We start from the raw sequence: 20,104 nt of genomic DNA on the forward strand, positions 1-20,104 counted from the left end.
GCGGGGCGGGGGGGGGGGGGTCGGGGGGGGCGGCAGCGCAGAGAGAAGGAGAAAGAGAGCATGGAGGCTGATGTGGGGCTTGAACTCAGGAACCACAAGATCATGACCTGAGCTGAAATCAAGAGTCGATGCCCAACCGAGCCACCCAGGCGCCACTAAATTAGGATTCTGAATGAAACCCCACTCATAGCATGATTCTCTGTCTGCAGAGCTCTTGGGGAAACAAGTCCTATTCAGGTTTTCTTTAGTACTTAGGTGTGTGCCTCATCATTTGCTTGATCACCTTTTAGGGAAGAATGTGATACACAAGGCAAGCATTTACCAATCTGTGACACGTTGTAGTGTTAGTGTTGGTCTCCTCACCCTGCACGTGGCGGTGGTTTGTCATTACAATTTTTACTTCCTCAGGATGTGGCGAGTTCACATGAGGCCGTGATTTGTACACGCAGGACCATTAGGTTAGATGTGCCTGTGTAAACCGTCCAAGGCAGAGAGATTTTTGCGTTGGTCTTTGTGCTTTGGGGGCAGAGGTCTCTAGAGGCCAGGTCATGCCCCATTCCCACTCAGGAATGGCTCAGGTGCCTCTGTCAGGGAAGGAGCCCGTGGTCACAGAGAGGTGCTGCTGCCCGTGTGTCTCCTTGCCTGGTCCTCTCCAGGCATGATTTCTGGGAAAGGCCCCGAGCCCCTTCTCTTTATAGAGGGTGTTTGCTCTGGGCCTGGGCCCTGGCAGCTGCCACAGAGCCTCAGGGTTCCCTCTGGGAGCAGCAGGATTATCTGCCTCAGGCTTCTTCAAGAAACTTTCCTTTCAGGCGTTTATTCGACGATGCTTGGCCTACCGAAAGGAGGACCGCATCGATGTCCAGCAGCTGGCCTGTGACCCCTACTTGCTGCCTCACATCCGAAAGTCGGTCTCCACGAGTAGCCCTGCTGGAGCTGCTATTGCATCGACCTCGGGGGCGTCCAATAACAGTTCTTCGAATTGAGACCCACTCCTAGGCTGCAGACTGTTCAGCACACACAGAGTGGACAAATGGCATTCAGCAGCGGGTTTGGAACATAGCGAATCCGAATGGATCTCATGAAACCTGTACCAGGTGCTTTTATTTTCTTGCTTTTTTCCCATCCATAGAGCATGACAGCATCGATTCTCATTGAGGAGAAGCCTTGGGCAGCTCTGGCCAGGCCTCGTAGGAAAAGGCCCCGCCCGAGGTTCCGGCGTCAACGGCCACTACGTGTGGCTGCTCTGAGTGAGGAAAAAATGAAAAAGAAAAACTGGTTCCATGTACTGTGAACTTGAAAACATGCAGACTCAGGGGGGTCCCTGATGCAGTGCTTCAGATGAAGAATGTGGACTTGAAAATACAGACTGGGCTAGTCCAGTGTCTATATTTAAACTTGTTCTTTTCTTTTAATAAAGTTTAGGTAACATCTCCTGAAAAGCTTGTAGCACAAAGGCTCAGCTGGGGATGGTGTTTGACTTCGGAGGAAAAAAAGTTGCTATTGCCCGTTAAAGGCACTAGAGTTAGTGTTTTATCCCTAAATAATTTCAGTTTTTAAAAACATGCAGCTTCCCTCCCCCCTTTTTTATTTTTGAAAGAATACATTTGGTCATAAAGTGAAACCCGTATTAGCAAGTACGTGGCAATGTTCATTCCAGTCAGATGCAGCTTTCTCCTCCGTCTGGTCTCCTGTTTGCAATTGCTTCCCTCATCTCAGTAGGGAAAACGTCGAGTGGCAGGACTGAGATGTGTGGGGCTTTGCCATTGGACAAAGAACGAGGTTAGAAGCCCGCAGCTTGGAGTCTCTAGGTTTTCAACTATTTCTTCACAATTTGAACACTTGACGGTTGTCCCTTTTAATTTATTTGAAGTGCTATTTTTTTAAATAAAGGTTCATCTGTCCATGCAGTCCTCTTGAATTCTCTGAATGTAGTAACTATCAAAAAACTGTTCCAGAGGTAGGCAGAAAATGGGCCAGGGAGCCAAATGCTCCAGGGATCAGGAGGTCCTACCTGCGGTCTCTGTGTGCTTGCTAAATGGTGTAACTTTCTTGTTAACCACGATATTAAAACTTGATCAGCTCATAAGCTTTCCTCTGTTAGATCTTTTGGCAGGAAACAACCTCCAAGCCTCTAAATTTTGTGGGTGTGCGCTGATGTGTGTGTCTGTGTGTGCATGTGCACACACGCTTTGTCTAACTCACCTTAATAGATTGATCAAGTGGAATTAAAAAAATAATTGCAGGGAGATAGGCATTTTGAATATGAACATTCTTTTGGAGCTCTTGTTTTTTTGTTTTGTTTTGTTTTGTTTTTTTACATTCGGTCGTTTCTGAGATGTGTGATCAGCTGAAGACAGAGCTGAAACGGGAGATGTGCGGCCCCACGTGCCCTTGAAACAGCACAGCACTCGACAGTAGGGAGGGGAGGAGGCCAGAGCCTGAGCATGTGGTAGCCAGCTTGGAATGTTACTGACATATGTGGCAAGAGGGCTCAGCCAGAAATATTTAAAGATGCAGCATTCAGGCATGCGAGTTCCCTGGGCAGGGGGAGGGCAGTCAGGAAGGGCAGAGAGCTCTCAGATAACTGTAGTCTGTCTTTCACGTGTGAAAAATGTCACTGGTGACACTTGCGCTGGGACCTTTGTTGGTTTTGTGGACCTGCTCTGCCCCAGTCTCCCCAGTACCGGGAGATCTTAGGGGAAGAGGGGGTAATCCCAGTTGGAGAGATGTTTGTGGGTAGATACGGTCTGCGGAACTCTGAACGGAAGGAAGTCGGTCCAGGAGTCCTCGGTGCCCCCAGCTTTCCATTTTATCATCGCAAGTGTCTATGCACGGGTTGTACACATGATCTATGTCTGTGTGTGTTTGTGTAGTACCTTTTTTTAACCATTACTTTCAAGCTGTTAAGCAGAGAGTCCCTACAGGGTATCGGGTTGAGCACGACCCTGAAAACCCTGAGAGGATGGTGTCTGCATATGTGAAGAGACGGAGGAGGCGAGACTTACTCAGCATTATTATGTTCTCTTCCTTGTGCAGTGATCTTGCGAGACCTTTTTTTTCTTAAGGTTGAAAGAATGCCGCTTCTTTGAGCCGTCCCTCTAACTTCCCGCCGCCTTATCCCCATGTGCTTGGTTAGAAGTGAAGCTTCAGGACTTTATCTGTCCATCTGTCTTTTCTCCCCTTGCCCTGTCTCCTCGCTTCCCTCGGGTCTGGGGCCTGGTTGGAGCTGACGGGGCTCGCTTGAGTCTGGGCAAGGCCTCTTTCCACTGCATGGACTAGCCCCGGAGAACATGTGGAACGCTGACTTTTTCTAGACTTTTAAGTAGCCAGTGAAATCACGAAGTGGGGTTCTTCCATGACATATTTTGTTAATATGGGTTTCACTTTTTTCAAGGATGATCCCTTATTGCCACAACTGATTTACTTTAAACAATGACAAAAAAAAATGTGTATTAATTTGTAATTAAATCCAGTCAGACTGTTTTGGACTTTCCCAACTTGGGGGGTGGGGTGGGGAGGATATTAAAATAAGTTTCAAGAAGTGAATCTCCCAGCCTCTTGATTTTGCTCTAGTTCTTAGCTTCAAACAGGGCTCTTAGCATTTAGGGGGCGGGTAGGTAGGGGAGTCCTGCAGCTGACCGAGTCCCAGTGGACATCGCAGGCATGATGGCCATGTGTCAATTCGTAGAACACCTTTCGTACCTCCAGTGTGCCAGCAACTAATGCTTGTTGGTGGGGATACAGCAGTGAACAGGATAGGGAAAGCCCACAGCCATCGGCTTGCAACCCAGGGGTGAAGGCTCTGGGCCCAGGAAGGGAAGGGATACAGGGCTCTGATGGGAATGAATCGGGCTCCAACTTAACCATCAGGAGATGGGCAGCTTTACATGGAGACTTGCTGCTGAGAGCGGTATGTACCCCACTTGTGTGGCCGACCCACACATACCTGCTATCCTCTTGCCTTTCCCCCAGTGCTGTGAGGACAGGTTTTCCTCCAGGTGAGAAGATGAGCAGTCAAGGAGCTCTTGGTTTCCTCATTTAGAAAAAAAACTCTCTTGGGGCGCCTGGGTGGTGCAGTCGGTTAAGCGTTCGACTTGAGCCAGGTCACGATCTCGCGGTCCGTGAGTTCGAGCCCCGCGTCGGGCTCTGGGCTGATGGCTCAGAGCCTGGAGCCTGTTTCCGATTCTGTGTCTCCCTCTCTCTCTGCCCCTCCCCCGTTCATGCTCTGTCTCTCTCTGTCCCAGAAATAAATAAACGTTGAAAAAAAAAAAATTAAAAAAAGAAAAAAAACTCTCTTTAAACACAGTCATCTCCTAGAATGCTAGAGCTAGAAGAATCTTCAGGTCCAGCTCCTCGCTTCTAAGAAGGCGACACTTACAACTAGCCTGACCCACCTTGGGGAGTTCTGCTTTCTGAGAATCTCTACCCCTCCCCCCTCCCACTTACTCATCATTCTACTTGCCCAAGCTAGCTCAGTCTGTAATTAAAATCAGCCCCGGGGTAAGTGGGGGAGAGACGTGGTACACACACTAGTTGAGGTATGGAAAATCTCTGCTTCCTAAAATTAGCTGTTCTCTTTTTATTTCTTAAGGCAGAATCACCTAGAAGTTAAGATTGTGGGCTTTACAAGTAGGTCTGGTTCAGATCCTACCTCTGTAAGCTTCAGGGATAGCTCCTTGCATGGTTGTCAAGAATAGAAATAGGGTATGTAAAGCACTTGGCACGCAAGAGGGGAGTAAAAAATGTGGTTTACAGACGGATCACAAGATCAGTGAGTAAGATTGCTGAGACTGAAACCCCCAGGTTTGCTGGTGAAGAGTCAGAGCCTTTCTACTTGCCAGGTGGTCAGGAGGTCCTTTTGCCTTGGGTAAGTGATGCACACCTTAGGCTTGAGATTCCTTGCAAACCTTTATAGGTTCAACAGTCTCTTATTACCCTGGGTCCAAGACTGCTCTGGCTGAATCTGGGAGGAATGGCTAAGAGGCCAGTGTGGTTCCCAGGCCGGCAGCATCCGCATCACCTGAAACCTGTTAGATATTCACATTCTCAGCACTTCCCCGCCCCCAGTCTGCCTCCCAGATGGCTGGAGCACTGAGGGTCACAAGTCCTCCTGACTTCCTATCAGCTGCAGCAACAAGGATGGGGCAGTTGGAGAGGGTGGCTGTCAGGCTTTGTCTAAAACTCACCCGGCTGGAAGACAGAGATGACTGTTTTATTTTCTGTGTTAGAGATGAAAATCTATCTCCTGCTCTGGGCTGTTCTATATGTTCATGCATATATACTCCGTTATGGGGAGCCCCAGGAGTGACCAGACAACACATCTCTTATACTGGTGCCTTGGTACCTAACATACTATTCAGGAATCATTCACTCCTTTGGGCAAAGCTTCTCATCCTTGGTCTTCTCTTAAAACATATAACAACTCACCGGTACTTTATCGTGAATTAACTTAACATTTTTTTCCTTTACCCGTGGGGTCCAGGGCTGCAGGAAAGAGCTGCGACCTGGGTCAGACCTGGATGGGCCCATGAATCCAGCCCGGCACTCTGGATCAGGAGTGAGGAGAGCCTGGGACTGCAGCTTTTTGGATGGAGTGAGGGTGGAGGAAGCAGAGAGTTTGCAGGGAGAAGAGGGTTAAGGAGAGAGTGGTTAGGGACTCTGGGTGCTTCGGGGCTCTGCGGGTGGGTTGGGGGAACCTGCCAGAGGGAAGTAGTGGGACCTGGTAGGGGCAGGAAATACAAGAGACCCATTGTGCTGGGGTTGCTCAGCAGGGGCCCGAGACAGGCTGGAGTCAGCAAAAGGGTGTGTGTGTGGCACTGGACAGGAGACCCCCACTGTGGGTAGCAAGGGGTCAGACAGCAGCTGGCAGGCTGACTCGGCCCCACCCACCTCGGGCCTGTGGGTTCGGGCCTCCCTGTCTGGAGGGAAGTGCCTGGCTGGAGAAGGAGGGTAACCTTTGCCCTTAGCAGCCTCCAGGCACCTGCAGCTGTGGGGCGCAGTGGGCAGTATCAGCAAGGGGAAGGGGCTCTAGCACTTGTGCCGTGTAGGGAAGTTTCAGCTGTGTTGCTTCACAGCCCAGGGGTAGACAAGGTAGGAGTATCTCGCTGATTTTGCAGATGAGGAAACGGAGTCTCAGAGATTTGGTGACTGGTAGTAGGTCGAGCAGGATTGAATGGGGAGGGACTACAAGCCTGAAAATTTGGGCGGGGAGGTGGAGTCTCTGAGTGCCATCCTTGGGCAGACCGCTGTGGGTGAAGGCTGTACCTCGGTTCCCAGCTGGAAGCTATCTTGCCCTAACCTAGGGTTCCACTCTCCCACACTCCCTCATGGCCAGTCTTAGAAGTCTAGCTGGAGGCCCAGCTGGCCTGAGCACCAGCTCTCTATAGTCCTAGGCCAGAACTGAACTGAGGTGGGGAAGCTGGGGGCATGGCTTCACAGAACATGTGTTCTTCAGGTTCCTGCGTATTCTGATCATGTCATCTATAGATGAGGAAATAGAAAATCCTGCCCCACACCCCAGCCCTGGCCAACTGCTGTCTTCCTGTCCCTCGGTGTCCTAATGGACCGGCAGTAATGGCCCCCTCTGCCTTGGCACCTCCCAAGTTGCTGTCAGGCTTGGAGTGGGAGATGTGTTGTTTTCGGCAACTGAAAAGGTAAAAGTCAAAGGGTGTTGCTAGATGCCAGCTCTATGTCACAGGGGCCCCTAGAGAGAGGTTTGCAGGATGTAGAAGCTCCCCCAGTGAAGGCCTTGGCCTGTTCTAAAAGGAACCTGTTCTAGAGCCAGACCTGAGCCCTTCAGCCTGGCTCCATGCCCTGAGAAAAGGGAGGGCATGCCACTGGGAAGCATGAACAAGAAGGCCTTCCCTACAAATTTATTTTAGGAGTCCTTATACCTACAGACTCTTAAAGAACTCTTTCCGTCTTTATACCCACAGACTCTTTTCAGAACACTGTTCACAATGTTAATGCTAACCCTGCTCCTCGTCCCACATTAGCTAGACACAACCGTATCCAGAACCAACAGGAGAGCCCGGAGTGTGGACTAGACTCAGGTCACAACTCTAAACTTGTTGCGTGTGCAGGCCCAGTGCTCACATTCTGAGCTACAGTTGCCAGTGCTATAAGCTTCCAGCATCTACTCGAAACAGTTTATAATATGCTGGGTTAAGCTCTGTGGGAGGTAAAAAGGTACATCAGACTCAGCTCCTGCTTTAAGGAAGGTTATAATTTAGAAGCTAAATGCAATAAAGATGGGAGCCAGTAAATTCTTTAAGAGCAAGATGGGGTCCCTGAGGAGTGGGAACATGAAGCTGAGATGGGGGCTCTGAAACCTGGCAGAATTTAAGAGAATGAGAAGGGGTGGGTGTTGTTGCAAAGGGTCCTTCACACTTTCTGTGCTCTTCCCATATAGCACGTTTGCCCCTCCAACTCCCCCCCCCCCCCCCCCCCCCCACCAATACTCCCACATACCTCCAGGCCTTTGCAAATGCTGTTCACCTGCCTTGGCTGTCTGACCTCTCTGAAAATTTGGCTCTGGCATCACCTGCGGCCAGCCTGCCCGTGTCTGGACTCTCACATCACCTTATACACCTTTCCCTGAACTCTTGCCTTGCTATGTGTATGTGCTCATTTGGCACCAGGAGAACTGAGCCCTCGGTAAGCCTAGGGACTGCTTAGAAGGATGAAGTAGTTAGGGGCCCAGGACTGTACCAGTGGTGGGGGGGGGGGGACCTCAGATAGGAGACAGAGGAGGAAGTTGGGGCCGGTCAGGGAGTGAGCAGATAGGAACTGGGCAGGGCCAGCCAGGGAGCTGAAGTAGCTGGTTCCAGGTCCTCAACAGCAATATTAAAAAAAAAAAAAATTACACTCTGTGCCTAACATGGGACTCAAACCCACAACCCTGAGATCAAGAGAGTTGCATGTTCCACTGACTGAGCCAGCCAGGTGCCCCAAATATTTAAAAATTAAAAAAAAATGTTTTTTAATGTTTATTTTTGAGAGAGAGAGAGTCAGAGAGAGGGAGATACAGAATCCAAAGCAGGCTCCAGGCTGTCAGCACAGAGCTCGACACGGGGCTCAAACTCACAAACTGTGAGATCATGACCTGGGCAGAAGTTGGCCACTTAACTGACTGAGTCACCCAGGCGCCCCCCCACCCCCCAATATTTTTAAAAAATTTGATGGACCCACAGTAAAAAGCACTTAACATCTCAACCCAATACATATTTCACAGAACAGAATTTAGCTCAACATGCAATATACTCTGATATTTACTGTTTTCTTTTTTTTAAATGTTGGTTACCACCTGCTGGGGCCCCGACAGGTCCACTTACTGCTGTGTCACTCGGGACTCTGGAAGGTCTGGCTAGCCTCTCAGAGCTGGGGTGGGATGGTGGGCCAGCTGGATGCAGCTGCCTGGCTCCTGTTCTCGTCAGGGGCTCTATTCCAGCAAGGGTCTAGGATGGGTCAGGGGAGGTTCTGTGTCTGCAAAACCACCTCCTGCATGTTTTGCCTCCAGGCCAGAATCTGCAAGAGTCCCAGGAGGCTGTTGGCTAAGACTGGGCCCAGCCTTGCTTCGGAAGGTCAAGTACTGAGACTAGAGTAAACCTCCTGCCTGTCCTCCCTGAGTTGGGCAGAGGGAGGCAAGGACCAGGGAACCGCGTCAGATGACCTCCTGAAGAGGCAGGTGCAGAAGCGGCCAGCCTAGCCAGTGCTGTGGACCAGGGTGGGCCTCAACTCCTGTCTCAGCCCTACCCTCGGTGCAAGGACAGGCTCAGAGGAGCTGCAGCTCCAGGTTGGGAGAGGCCCCTGAGAGCAGACAGGATGATGTGGCATTTTTCTTCCCCTAAGCCCTGGTACCAGCTGGGTAGGGCCGTAGAGGGTTCTGGAAACTACGTCCCATCCAACTGCAGCTGGTTCTTCAGCTCAGCTCTGCCATCCCCACTTTGGCACCTCAGGCCAAGCTCTGCTCCTCTCTGAACCCCCACTGGCCAGCTTGCTCCTGACCTGCTAAAGCCTTCCAAATAGAGACAGGAGCCAGTGAGGATCCTGGAGACGATGGATTTGTGGCCTCTGCTGCAGCCTGCGACCTGGGCTCTGCTTGGCCCACCTGCTCTGAACTTAACTCCAAGGCCCTGACGACTTCTGAAGGCCTGCCATGGGGACTCGTTCAACTGGGGGTCCACATCTCCTGGGGAGGGAGTCTGCACGGCTTGCCTCCTTGGAGGGGTTGTGAAGTGATCATCTCCTACCCCTAGGGTTTGGATCCCTTTAAAGGAACCATCTTCTAATACAGGCCTTGGGCTGAAAGCCAATGGATACAAACTCAGCAGCCCTCCAGGGAGTAGGGGTGGCGGGGTGGGGGGGTGTTCTCCAACAGAAGGTAAAGTGGGCAGAGTTTTTCTCAGCTTGTATCTGTGGTCATTATAGGGTAGACTAGTCAAGAGAGAGTGGGTAAGATTCCTCAGTAATGTTGCTATGGGAGAAATACTTCCTTTAGGTTAACTGTCCCAAGGTCGTACAACCTAGAAGAGGGGGAGCCAAACTTTGAAACTTGGGTCTGTCTGAATCCCAATCTGCTGCCTTTCTTCCCTTTATAGCCTAGTCCTTTCTGAGATCCTCAGTGCTGCGGACGAGGGGGTAGTAGCCGCATGGACTCAAAGGGTGGTTTGTCTGAGTGGAGACCCAGGAGTTTGAGTTGTAGGAAGAATGGGGAGAGGAAAGAGAGGGTGGGAATGGCATAAGCCAGCCCCTTGCTTGGCCAGACTTCTCCCCTGGCTTGGAAAGGTCGGGGGTGAAGAAAATCATGGCTGCCCCTTTGGGTTCACACCCTCTTCTCCAGGTAAGGACCGACTGCATCTTTCTTTACATCCTCCTGCTGGGGGTGTCCAGAGGTCTGCATCCCCCGGGCACCCTCTGGCTGGAGAGGCTGCTGAGCTCCAGAACCAGGGAAGAGGAGACTAATGCGAGAGGAGCCTGAAGCACAGTGAGTAATGATGCCAAGAAGTGCACATCCAAGGGCTCCAAGGCTCAGAAGGGAAGTGACTTTGCTCAGGGAAACGTGGTGAGAACTGACAGCTGGCATTCCAATTCAGCGGTAGCCCCCAGGCCCGGACTCATCCCATTGCTCCGTGCTTGGTGATTTATGGGCATGCATTCGTTAGCCAGCCGTGGTGGGCATTGACCACAGTTACACTCCAGAACACCAGTTTTGTATACAATTTAATATGAGATGTTCAGACAGGGAGGGGAGGTTGTATTCTCTCAGCCAAAGGAAAGCCCCCAGTGTTGCAATCCTGATAAAACTGCCCGGTGCAGCTCTCATGGACAGTGGGGTTGATGGGTGGCTGGAGAGGCAGGCAGGGTGAGGGATAAGGAGTAAGGAGACACCCTGATGTTCAAATGGCGAAGGTGGGAAGCAGGGAGGGGACGAACATTCCCTGAACATCTTTATCCGGGGCTGTGCCATCCCTTTATACGTCACGTTTAATTGTCAGAACAAGGTAAGAATTGTTGCCTCATTTATAATAGGAATCATGAACTCAGAGCTTCAGTAACACTGAATGCCGCAAGGCTGGTAAGGGAGAGAGTCAGAATTCGAACTGGGGTCTTTCTGACTCCAGAGTCTGCTCTCTGTACTCACTGAACTGGTTTTGCTGAAATCCACAAACCCACAGTGCCTACTGCTGGCTGTTTCTGAAGGAGAGCCATTTCTCAGTATCGATGGCATCATAGTAGATATCATCCCGGTAGAACTCTCCTAGACCAGGTCACAGACCTCACTAAAGTCCCAGCACCTAGCCTCATGCCTGACACATAGTAATAAATGGCTGTTCAGCTGAGCTTTAACAGGAATGGTGAGGAGGCTGTAGGCACAGAGGACACTGGCCCTTCTTTGGAAGTAGAGGAGGGCCTGGGTGCTAGTAAAGGGTCCCATTGAAAGCCTTAGGCCTCTCAGGACACCCACCACTCCTGCAGACCGTGACCATGTTCTGTTATCAACTGATGGTGTGCAGGATCTTGAAGCAGTGGGGGACCGGCCGGATTTTCCAAAGAGAACTGCCCAGACATGGCCCAGCTCTCTGCCCTCCGAGTTCAAGATCTAAGACAGATGGTGGCCGCAGATGTGGGCCCAGACAGTCAGCAGAATACAGCATGTAACCCTGACACACTGGAGCAGGAAGTCTCACGCTCGGCAGAGACTAGAATAGGGCTTCAGAGACTTGGCCAGACATCTGTCCCCGCGAGCGCAATGCACTTGTGCTCCTCAGCCCCCGAGCTGCCTGCCGTCTTCTCTGCCTGGAGGATGTCAAAAATTGGGTCTATTTTCCCCACTAAACAAAACTCTTCTAGGGCTACGACCGTTGGCTGATCTTTGTTCCCCCAGCAGCTAGCACAGGGCTAGCAATCAGTGGTCATGAAGTGGGTGAATGAAGAAATGAGAGAGCATCTCCTGTGTGCTGGGGACTCTGTGTCCTGTGCAGGCAAGTAGTGGGCCTTTTGGACCCACGTGATTGACTGGTGAGGTCAGGTAGTTGGCTTCTGCCCTGCTGGTGGCAGGAATGGTGGGGAATGTCGAACCGGCCCTATTCCAGAACCTGGAGGGCTCCTCGGGTACCCTGCCTGAGTTCCCCTTCAGAAGAAAGGGGACCCCTTGGTAAGGACTGCGGCCAGCACATCCAAAGATAAGTCAGCAGCCTGTAAGATGACTTCGAGAAAAAGCATCCTGTGATCTGGCCTCTCAAGACAGAAAAAGAGCAGCTTAGTTAAAGCTGGCCAGTCGTCAACCCCTTGTAGATAAAAGGACTGTGAACAGGGGAGGCCAAGAGGATGATCTTTGAGGCAGCCCCAGCATGGCCAGTCACCCGCAGAGCACTGGGGTCCTGGGACATGCCACATCACGAAGATGTGTCCCAGAAGGCACTTGGTTCTGTCAGACTTCCCCAAGCCAGCTGTGCAGTGCCAGGGGCTCCCCTGGCCTGGTGGCTAACCATTTTTTTAGGGCCAAAGTATGGATTGTGGGAATCTTTTCCAGGGGACTGTAGGCGATTTCACACGGGTGCTCACTTTGGGGCCCTGCAGCCTCTGGACTGACATTTGCCAAGAATCTCAGCCCAGCAGAGACAGAGTTAAATGAGCATCTCTGGCCCGTATTCTTACTGCAGAGATGGGGAGGGGAAGATTTACTGAAGGTAGTTAAAAAGAAGAAAAAAAAAAAAAAAGCTGAGTTCCCTATTTCCAAAAATAGCACTGAGGTGGACAGCCCAGGAAACAATAAAATTTATATTACAGTTTCCTAGTGTTTTTATTGGATTACTCGTGGTGGGAGAACGTGAATCTCCTTTGCATTTAGGGTCTCTGAATGCCTCAGTCCTCCTTTGAGCCCAGAGATCCCAAACGACTTTCCAGAGTTGCTCAGGGAATCAGAGGTAGAGTTGGGGCTAGACTCCAACATCCTGACTCCCAATCCAGTGCTCTGCACTGCGGTGACCTGTTGCATAATACGGAATAACTGTGGATTGTCTTTCCTTTTATGAAATTTCCATTCGGCCCTCTGCGACCGGCCAGCAGTATGGTTGCTGGTAAGTGTGAGGACGTCTGTCTTCAGTGGACAGATTTTTCTCTGGGTTTCTGGATGCAACCCCAACCAGCAAAAGCACTGCACCCCTTTGCGCCAAGGACGCTGACCCAGGGGTCGCGTAAATGCTAAAACGACGTGCAAGTGTTTGCGCTCCGCACACTGCCGGGGGCCCTGCCTCCCCCTCCCCCAATCTTCCCCCTGGTGGCCGAGCCCTGGGCTCCGCCCCTTTCCCCCCAGACCCGACCAGGGGTCCTCCTAGGCGTGGAGGTAGCGGATGCTCGCCAGAGCAGACGTCCGCAGAAAGGCGGGATAGAGGGGGCGCCCGCGGCCGGGCTTTGGCCGCCTGGGTCGGCCGCGCGCCCCCGCCCCACCGAGCCTCGCAGCCCAGGTCCCGCCACGCCGTGAAGTTTGCGGAAACTTTTGCAGTCGCTTCCCCGCCCGCGCCAGCCGGGGAGCTGTGACGCAGCGTCTGGGGCTCCAAGCCCGGACTGAGAAGAGAGGGAAGGCGAGGCGGGGAGAGGGAGGGCGACGGAGAACGAGAGAAAGAGCGCCCGCCGGGGTCCTCCTCGACCCCGCGGATCCTCCTCTCCGCTTCCCCTTTCTTTCCCCCTTGGCGCTCTCTCTGCGGCCCGGGCCCCGGCCCCGCGCCCGCCGGCGCCTCCTCCCCTTCCCATCCCACGCTGCCCGCTTCCCTTCCCCTCTACCCCTCAAACCCTCCTCCGGGTTCTGCGCTCCTCCCTCCGCCCTCCCTCCCCGCCCCCCCCACCCCCGCTCCGGGCCAGCCTCCTTCCCTCCTCCTCCCCTCTTCTCCCCGAGAGGCATCACTTCGTCCCGACCCGAGGAAGACGCGAGCCCCTCGCGGGCGGTCGTCACAGCCCAGCGCCCGCGCTGCCACCGCGCGCCGCGCCCGTGCGCCCTCGGTCCCCGCGTCCCCCAGCGCCGCGGGCATGGGGCCCCGCCGGCCGGGCCCCGCACCCTGGTCTCGTCACCTGCTGCGCTGCGTCCTGCTCTTCGGGGGTCTGCACCTCGGCCACCCCGGCGCCCCCGGGGACGCCGCCGCCGCCGCCCTCCCGGGTAAGGCGCTGCCAACTTGGCCAACTTTGGGGGCCGGGCCGGGGGAGGGGGGGGGCGCCGGGGAGCGGGCCGCTCTCGACTTTTCCCTCCTTTTTTTTTTTCTCCCAGATGTGCGTGTTCGTGTGTGCGTGTGCGTGCGTGCGTGCGTGCGTGTGTGTGTGTGTGTGTGTGTGTGTGACTGGGTTTTTAAAAATCGTCTCCGCTTTTCTGAAAGCGGGGTGGGGAGGAGAGGGGAGGAGGAGCACGCCGGGAGGTGGGGGAGGACCTGAGTGGAACCAGATGTGGCAGGCGGCGGGGGAGGGGAGCTCGGGGGTCTCGAGCTGCCTCGGAGGAAGAGGGCGGGCTCCGGGAGGACCCCCGCGCCCGCCCTCCCGGACCACCCGGCGCCGGCCCTGCCCTGGGCCCGGAGACCTGCAGGGCGCGTCCGGGGAAACCAGAGGCTCCCTCCAGGCCAGTCTCCTTGCTTTGCCCCAGGACTCATACGTTATTATTGTTTTCGAATTATTCGTAAGGGCTCCTTTGCCCTTCCTGGCATCTCGGGGGCGTTTATATTTTCTTTTCCACACTTGTTTTTCAAGGACAGCTTGTGGCATGTGGCAACCTCACTGTTTGAAGGAAACACTGTGGTGCACTTTTGTGCCCCCAGGATGCAGCGACAAGCTGGGCACTGTGTGTGTGTGTGTGTGTGTGTGTGTGTGTGGTGGTGGTGTGTGGGTGGCTCTGACCAAACTGGCACCCCTCCAGAGTAGACAGACCTTGGGCCCCAAAAAAGCTGCTAAAGATGCAAAAATCCAACCAACCAACAAAACAAAAAACCGAACTTGTGCCTTTTCTTTCTGCTGCTCTTTCAAAGGGTGACAGTGATGTGTGGGGACAGACAGACCCCTCACCAAGAATCTGAGAACTAAAGGGAAAGATCTACTTCCGGAGGTGGGGGGGGGGCGGTGCAGGAGTCAAAGCTGGAACCTCCTGGGAGTGTAGTTACTGCAGCCCCAGTGCTGGGCCCAGCTTCATCTTGCTTTATGTTTAATTTGCGGATGGGGGTCAGTGGAAGGGGACAGTAGTGCAGTGTTTGCAGTTTTGCGCAAAACCCAAACAGCCCCCCGGAGGGTCTGGGTTCTCTAGCCATGGCCGATGCTTGCTTGCTTGCTTGGCCTGGGCAGTGTGACGTAGAGGACCAAGACCCGTATTTGCCCGATTGTGCTGTCCGGATTGTGTGGATGGGAGCGATGGGGTTTGGAGTGACCCACATTCATGCCATGTAGACACCCCACCCCCCACCACTGAACTCCACACCCACCTGGAATTGAATGTTAGATGCAAACCAGGCAGCATCTCCCTACCCCCCGCTGTCCCCTGCCTCCCTGCCCTCCTGCCTGTGTCTTGCTCCTCTGTGAAGGATCCCCGAAGAGGCAGGGTGGGAGGGGTGGAGGAGGATGGCCCTTCCAACAGCCCAAGAGCACATTTGAAAGTCAGGCCCTGGGAGAGTGGTGGCCTAGATGCTGACTCGGCCTTTTCCCTCATGGAGCTTTTGACAGAGGGAGCTGGAAATGCCTGGGGAGAGGCCCCATCAGGGAGGGGGAGAGGGTCCCCTCTGCCTTGCCGTCCCCCCTCTTCTTGCCCTCCCTCGGACTGCGTCTCAGGACGTGTAGCCCCCACAGCCTCAGAGGGGCCCTTCCCAGTGGCATCGCATTGAACACCCCCACACGAAGCTTAAGTGTGGGCAGGGAGGTGGCGGTGGGGGGACGGGTCCCCACAGCGGCAGTGGAGTGACGGGAAGAAGTTGTTACCAGTGCTATCCCTGCACATCATTGTTCCCTCGGCCGGAATGCCGCTCCTCTAGGCCGCAGTCCTTCCTCATGCCCCTGTACCTGATGAATTTGGTAGCCACGGGTGGGAACAGTTTACCGCCATCAGGATCCTAATGGTCCAGGAAATGCTTGGGGGGGATGGATTGGGCTTGGCAGGCCAGTGTGCTGGGGCGGAACTTAACCCTGGGGGGTGGGGGTTGTCTGCGAGTGGCTGTCTGACCACCAGCAGGGGAGCCCTGTGGGGTGAGAGTATGGGGCACCACAGCGCCCCTTGGGGGCAGCGAGGCAGCAGTTTGGCAGTGCCTTTGTGGGTATGTGATGGCAGAACCCGTCTCTTCTCCAGCTCCGTGGAGTGCCCCACACAGTGTGGCTGGAAGACCTCTTTGTTAATTGCAGGGTTGGTGCGGGTTTGTTTTTTTTTTTTTTTGTAGCATTCACTGCTCAAGGCTGAACCAGATACTTGGCGGGGGGGGGGGGGGGGGGGGGGGAGTGGAAGGTACAGAAGAGTGTAAGACGCATCCTCAGAGCAAGTTTTGTTGGAGGCAGGAGAAACTGAGTGGGGCAAAGGGTCCCCAGGGCTCTCTGTGGGACCAGGCTTTGCAGCGGCAGGGACGGGAGCCGAGAGGGAGACCCGGAAGGTGGGCTAGCTGTCTGGGAATGATGTGGAAGCTTGCTAGGCTGGGGTGTAGAGTTGGTGAGTTGGGTGGAGGAGAGGCTTGAAAGGGGAAGCCGGCCAGGTGGCTGGGAGGCTAAAATGGGGGAACCACTTGCTGGTGGGGGTGGGGAATCCCAGGGACCCCTTGGGGTTTCTGAACAGAGGAGGAATGGGATGCGGATTGGAAAGAGGGTTGCTGGGGTCCCGGGGATCAGGTACCCAGGTTGAAGGGTGAAGAGACCTTGGGAGGTCTTCCTGTGGGGACAGACCACTGTCTAGAGAACAGGGAGGGAGACGTTCCTTCTGAGAGGCAGGCAGGTATCCCTGCTGCTGCCAGTCAGCCAGACAAATAGCTTGCACCGCTCCTGGTGAGTCACAGAGTTCAGAGCCTCCTTATTACCCGCCAGCCCCCCAAAACCCAATCTTCCCTGCTCCACCCCGCTTGCCTTCTGTGGGCTGCCAGGGCCGGGGTGGCGCCTGGCTTGAGCCGCAGTTGATGCTGGGGAGCTGGCCCTCCGCCTCAGGCTCACCTGGACAAGGCAAGGGTGCAGGCAGGGGAGGAGGAAGCCCAGGTCTTTGTCCCCATCAGTGCACATTAGAGAAATCTTCCCTTTCTGATGCTTGCATGGTACAGGGATTTGGGCCGATGAGATGATTTCAGAAGTGCCATGAAATTCTCAGAAGAGTATGCGTTTGGATTCACCGCTAATTTAAGCCCTGTTGCACCCTGCGGAGGGATGAGGTGGTAACAGCGATGGCTACCATTATTCGTGGGCCGGGCGCCTCGCCCAGGGCTTTATAGGCAACTGCTCTTGTATCTCACAACCCTGGGAGGGCGTCACCACCACCGGCAGTCAGCAGATGCGAGATGTTAAGTCATGTGCTCGAGAGCACACCGCCACAGCCTAGAAGGTGGTAAAAGCAAGATGCGAACTCAGGTGTGGCTGCTGAGCCTGAACACTTCAGTACCAGAACATGCTGCGTCTCCGAATTATGTGGTATGTGTTAGGAAAGGCTGGAAAATTCTGCTGGGTGGGTTTTTCCCCACTAGCTCTAAGCCCTCTAGAACATCCTCTCGATGAGTCTGTCCTGAGAGGAACCCTAGGAAGACGGTAGAGCGGGCAACCCTGTGTTTATTTATACCTTGGCTGTGTCAGGGGGCTTGTCTCTCCCCCAGTCCCACTGGGCCCAAGACACAGGGACTGAGACCTGCTCAGCGTCCTCAGGATATCTGAGATGCCCCCTCTGGGGAGGCCTCCATAAGCGAGTGACGGAAGAGGTCTGATGGAGGAGGAGCCAGCCCTCCTCCCCCCGCCCTGCACCCCAGCTTCCCAAAGGTTAGGGATTCATAGCCTCATTCATTTGGTCCGAGGATCGTGGGGCTGCACTGAGAGCAGGGATGGCTGTGGCCTGTTCTTTTGAGCCCACCTCCGCCTACCCCTCTGGTGGGGGTCCCTGGACTTGGAGGGCCTGGGCACTGCTGACAGGAAGAGTCCCTTCCTGTTTGCTCCTTCATGAGATGGGAGGGGCCGCTTCCCATGACTGGATCCTGTAAATCTGGGTGGGGTGGGCCATGGCAGTGGTGATGCAGCTCTTGGATCTCACCCTGGGCACTGCAGATCCCCATTACTCCTCACTCCTCAGTGGTGTCAGTAAACAGGCAGGCTGGGTGAAGGCCACACAGTGGCATCTGTGACCCTGGGGACCTGCCGGCATCAGCCAGCTCCAGCCACTTAGGGGACAGATTGAGTCGGGTCCCAAGCTTCACACGTGGCCTGATGGGCAACGCCAGGGGAGTTCCTGCCCTTCCCCCTCCTCTCCCCTTGGCTGTGCAGACCCCTCCCATCCTGCTTGGCCGCAGGGTGGGGGGATGGGGGGGCTGCTTCTCTGCTTCACCTCAGCCCTGCCCTTCCCCACTTCGGTTCCTCTGACTGTGCATTCTGCCCCCACAACTCTGGTTGTGTTGCTAGATGATGGCTAGGAGACCATAGCCTTTTCCCAGGTCCCCCGGCCCCCACACGTTCCCCCTGTCCTTAGCACGGTCTGCTCCATCTCCCCCGAACCTTCCTCTGCCCCGGGATGCCCTTCCCTTCTTCCTCCCTGGCTCCTGCCACACTCTGCCTTTCGAGACTCAGGAACCTAGGGGCGCCTGGGTGGCTTAGTCGGTTGAGCATGCGACTTCAGCTCAAGTGTTGGTCTCACAGTTCGTGAGTTCGAGCCCCACGTCAGGGTCTGTGCTGACAGCTCAGAGCCCGGAGCCTGCTTCGGATTCTGTGTCTCCCTCTCTCTGCTCCTCGCCCCCCCACACTGCCCCCTGCCCCTGCCCATGCTCTGCGTCTCAAAAATAAATAAACAAAAAAAAGGGCTCAGGATGCTGGGAAAGACACAAAGGAGTCTTGGTCACTGCCTCGGGCTCACTTGGGCTAAGGGGAGACCAGCATCCAGACACTGCACGTGGGGCTAAACCCCAGCATGGGGTGGGGGGCCCTCTCTGTATCTCTTTCTCTGGGTCACCTCTGGGATGACACAGTGACACACTTTTGTCCTGAGCTTCCTACAGGTAAAAACAGGAAGCCAGATTCCCATCTGTTCCTGGCACCCTCCCGAGAGTGTCTGGAAGGGGAAGCTGATGTGGTCCCCCCACCCGGCCCAAGTGTAGACTGAGGCAGAAGCAAGGTGTGGCCAGGAATGTCCCACCTCCCCTCAGTCCTCCAGAAATGTAAATCGGGACTGAGGTAAGGCCGCTCACCAGCTGTGTGAGTTTCTTCATTTGTAAAAGGGGAAAAATAAAACAAAACCCCCTCCTTAGGGGTATCATATTACACAGAGATGAGATAATATGTGTATGAGATGCATGCCTGGTACGGAGTCAATTTCCTAGCAAACCGTATTAAATTATTGCTATTTTCATTATTATTAGGAAGGGAGAACATGAATACCAAGGGACTTAAATGTGAAAAAACACAGTCCTCAACAGATGAGATCCTAACTATAGCACTTTTGTTTTGAGATCAAAGCCGGTTTAAACCCGTTACATCTCAGTGACACTTCGCTGGCTACTCTGAGTGCCTGAAAGTAACCATATTTTTTCTGAACCTGAATTTAAATCCAAAAGGAAAAAAAAAAATCCTATCCTGTTCTTGCTCCTAAAACCCTTCAATCCCCCACCTTCCCTCTTCACTTCCCTTCTTCATGAAGCTTCTCCAGCTGACCTTCACGTAGGAACTGAGGAGTTTCCTAGACTGGACTTTCAGTGTGAAAACCCAGACAGTCCCCGGCAAATGGAGCTGCTTCCTGACCCCCGGCCACTGTAGCGTGCTGCGTCTCGATGGTCATGGTAACTAGGCTTCCAGATTATTAATTTCAGTGACCCTCCTCAGGCCTCACCTTGCAGCGTGGGGGTGCTGTCGATACCCTCGGTTTAGAGAATGCATGCTCGGTGGAAAACAGACCATACGGAAGTGAAACATAAATAGTTTGGGGTCCTCCCTCCCCTCAGCCCACAGCTTACAGTAACCCCTGTCATGGGGTCATCTTCCGGTTTTTATGCATATGCACACACACACATAAATACTCCTTTTAGACAGTTGGGGCCTCATTTTATACTCTATGATGTGACAAAGTAATTTTTATTTTATAATATTCTTGTGGGTCTTTCCATGACAGGCTAGAGAGCTGCCGCATCCTTTTTTTTTAAAACTTTTTTTTAATGTTTATTTTTAAGAGAGACAGAACGCGAGTGGGGGAGGGGCAGAGAGAGAGACGGAGACCCAGAATCCGAAGCAGGCTCTAGGCTCTGAGCTGTCAGCACAGAGCCCGATGCGGGGCGCAAACCCACAAACCACGAGATCATGACCTGAGCCAGAGTTGGATGCCCCACCGACTGACCCCCCCCTCCCGGGCTCCCCACTGCCACATCCTTAATAGTGCCCAGGATTCTGGTGAAGGGGTGTACAAAGAAACTCCTTTCCTACGGATGGACAC

General features: G+C 53.9%; 2 protein-coding genes across 11 annotated transcripts in view; both read left to right on the forward strand.

The window, feature by feature from the left end:
* The window catches only part of TLK2 (tousled like kinase 2), a 116,842-nt gene extending 113,301 nt beyond the window's left edge, over positions 1–3,541 (forward strand). For all 9 annotated transcript variants that reach the window (XM_047832609.1, XM_047832610.1, XM_047832612.1 and 6 more), the window contains one exon: positions 810–3,541. In XM_047832609.1, coding sequence (XP_047688565.1) covers positions 810–983 — 174 coding nt within the window. In that variant the 3' untranslated portion in view covers positions 984–3,541. The remainder of the gene's footprint in view (positions 1–809) is intronic.
* Positions 3,542–13,293: 9,752 nt separating this feature from the next.
* MRC2 (mannose receptor C type 2) overlaps positions 13,294–20,104 on the forward strand; it is a 52,008-nt gene continuing 45,197 nt past the window's right edge. For both annotated transcript variants that reach the window (XM_047833402.1, XM_047833403.1), the window contains exon 1: positions 13,294–13,654. In XM_047833402.1, coding sequence (XP_047689358.1) covers positions 13,528–13,654 — 127 coding nt within the window. In that variant the 5' untranslated portion in view covers positions 13,294–13,527. The remainder of the gene's footprint in view (positions 13,655–20,104) is intronic.

Source organism: Prionailurus viverrinus, chromosome E1, assembly GCF_022837055.1.
Source record: "Prionailurus viverrinus isolate Anna chromosome E1, UM_Priviv_1.0, whole genome shotgun sequence".
Classification (NCBI taxonomy): domain Eukaryota; kingdom Metazoa; phylum Chordata; class Mammalia; order Carnivora; family Felidae; genus Prionailurus; species Prionailurus viverrinus.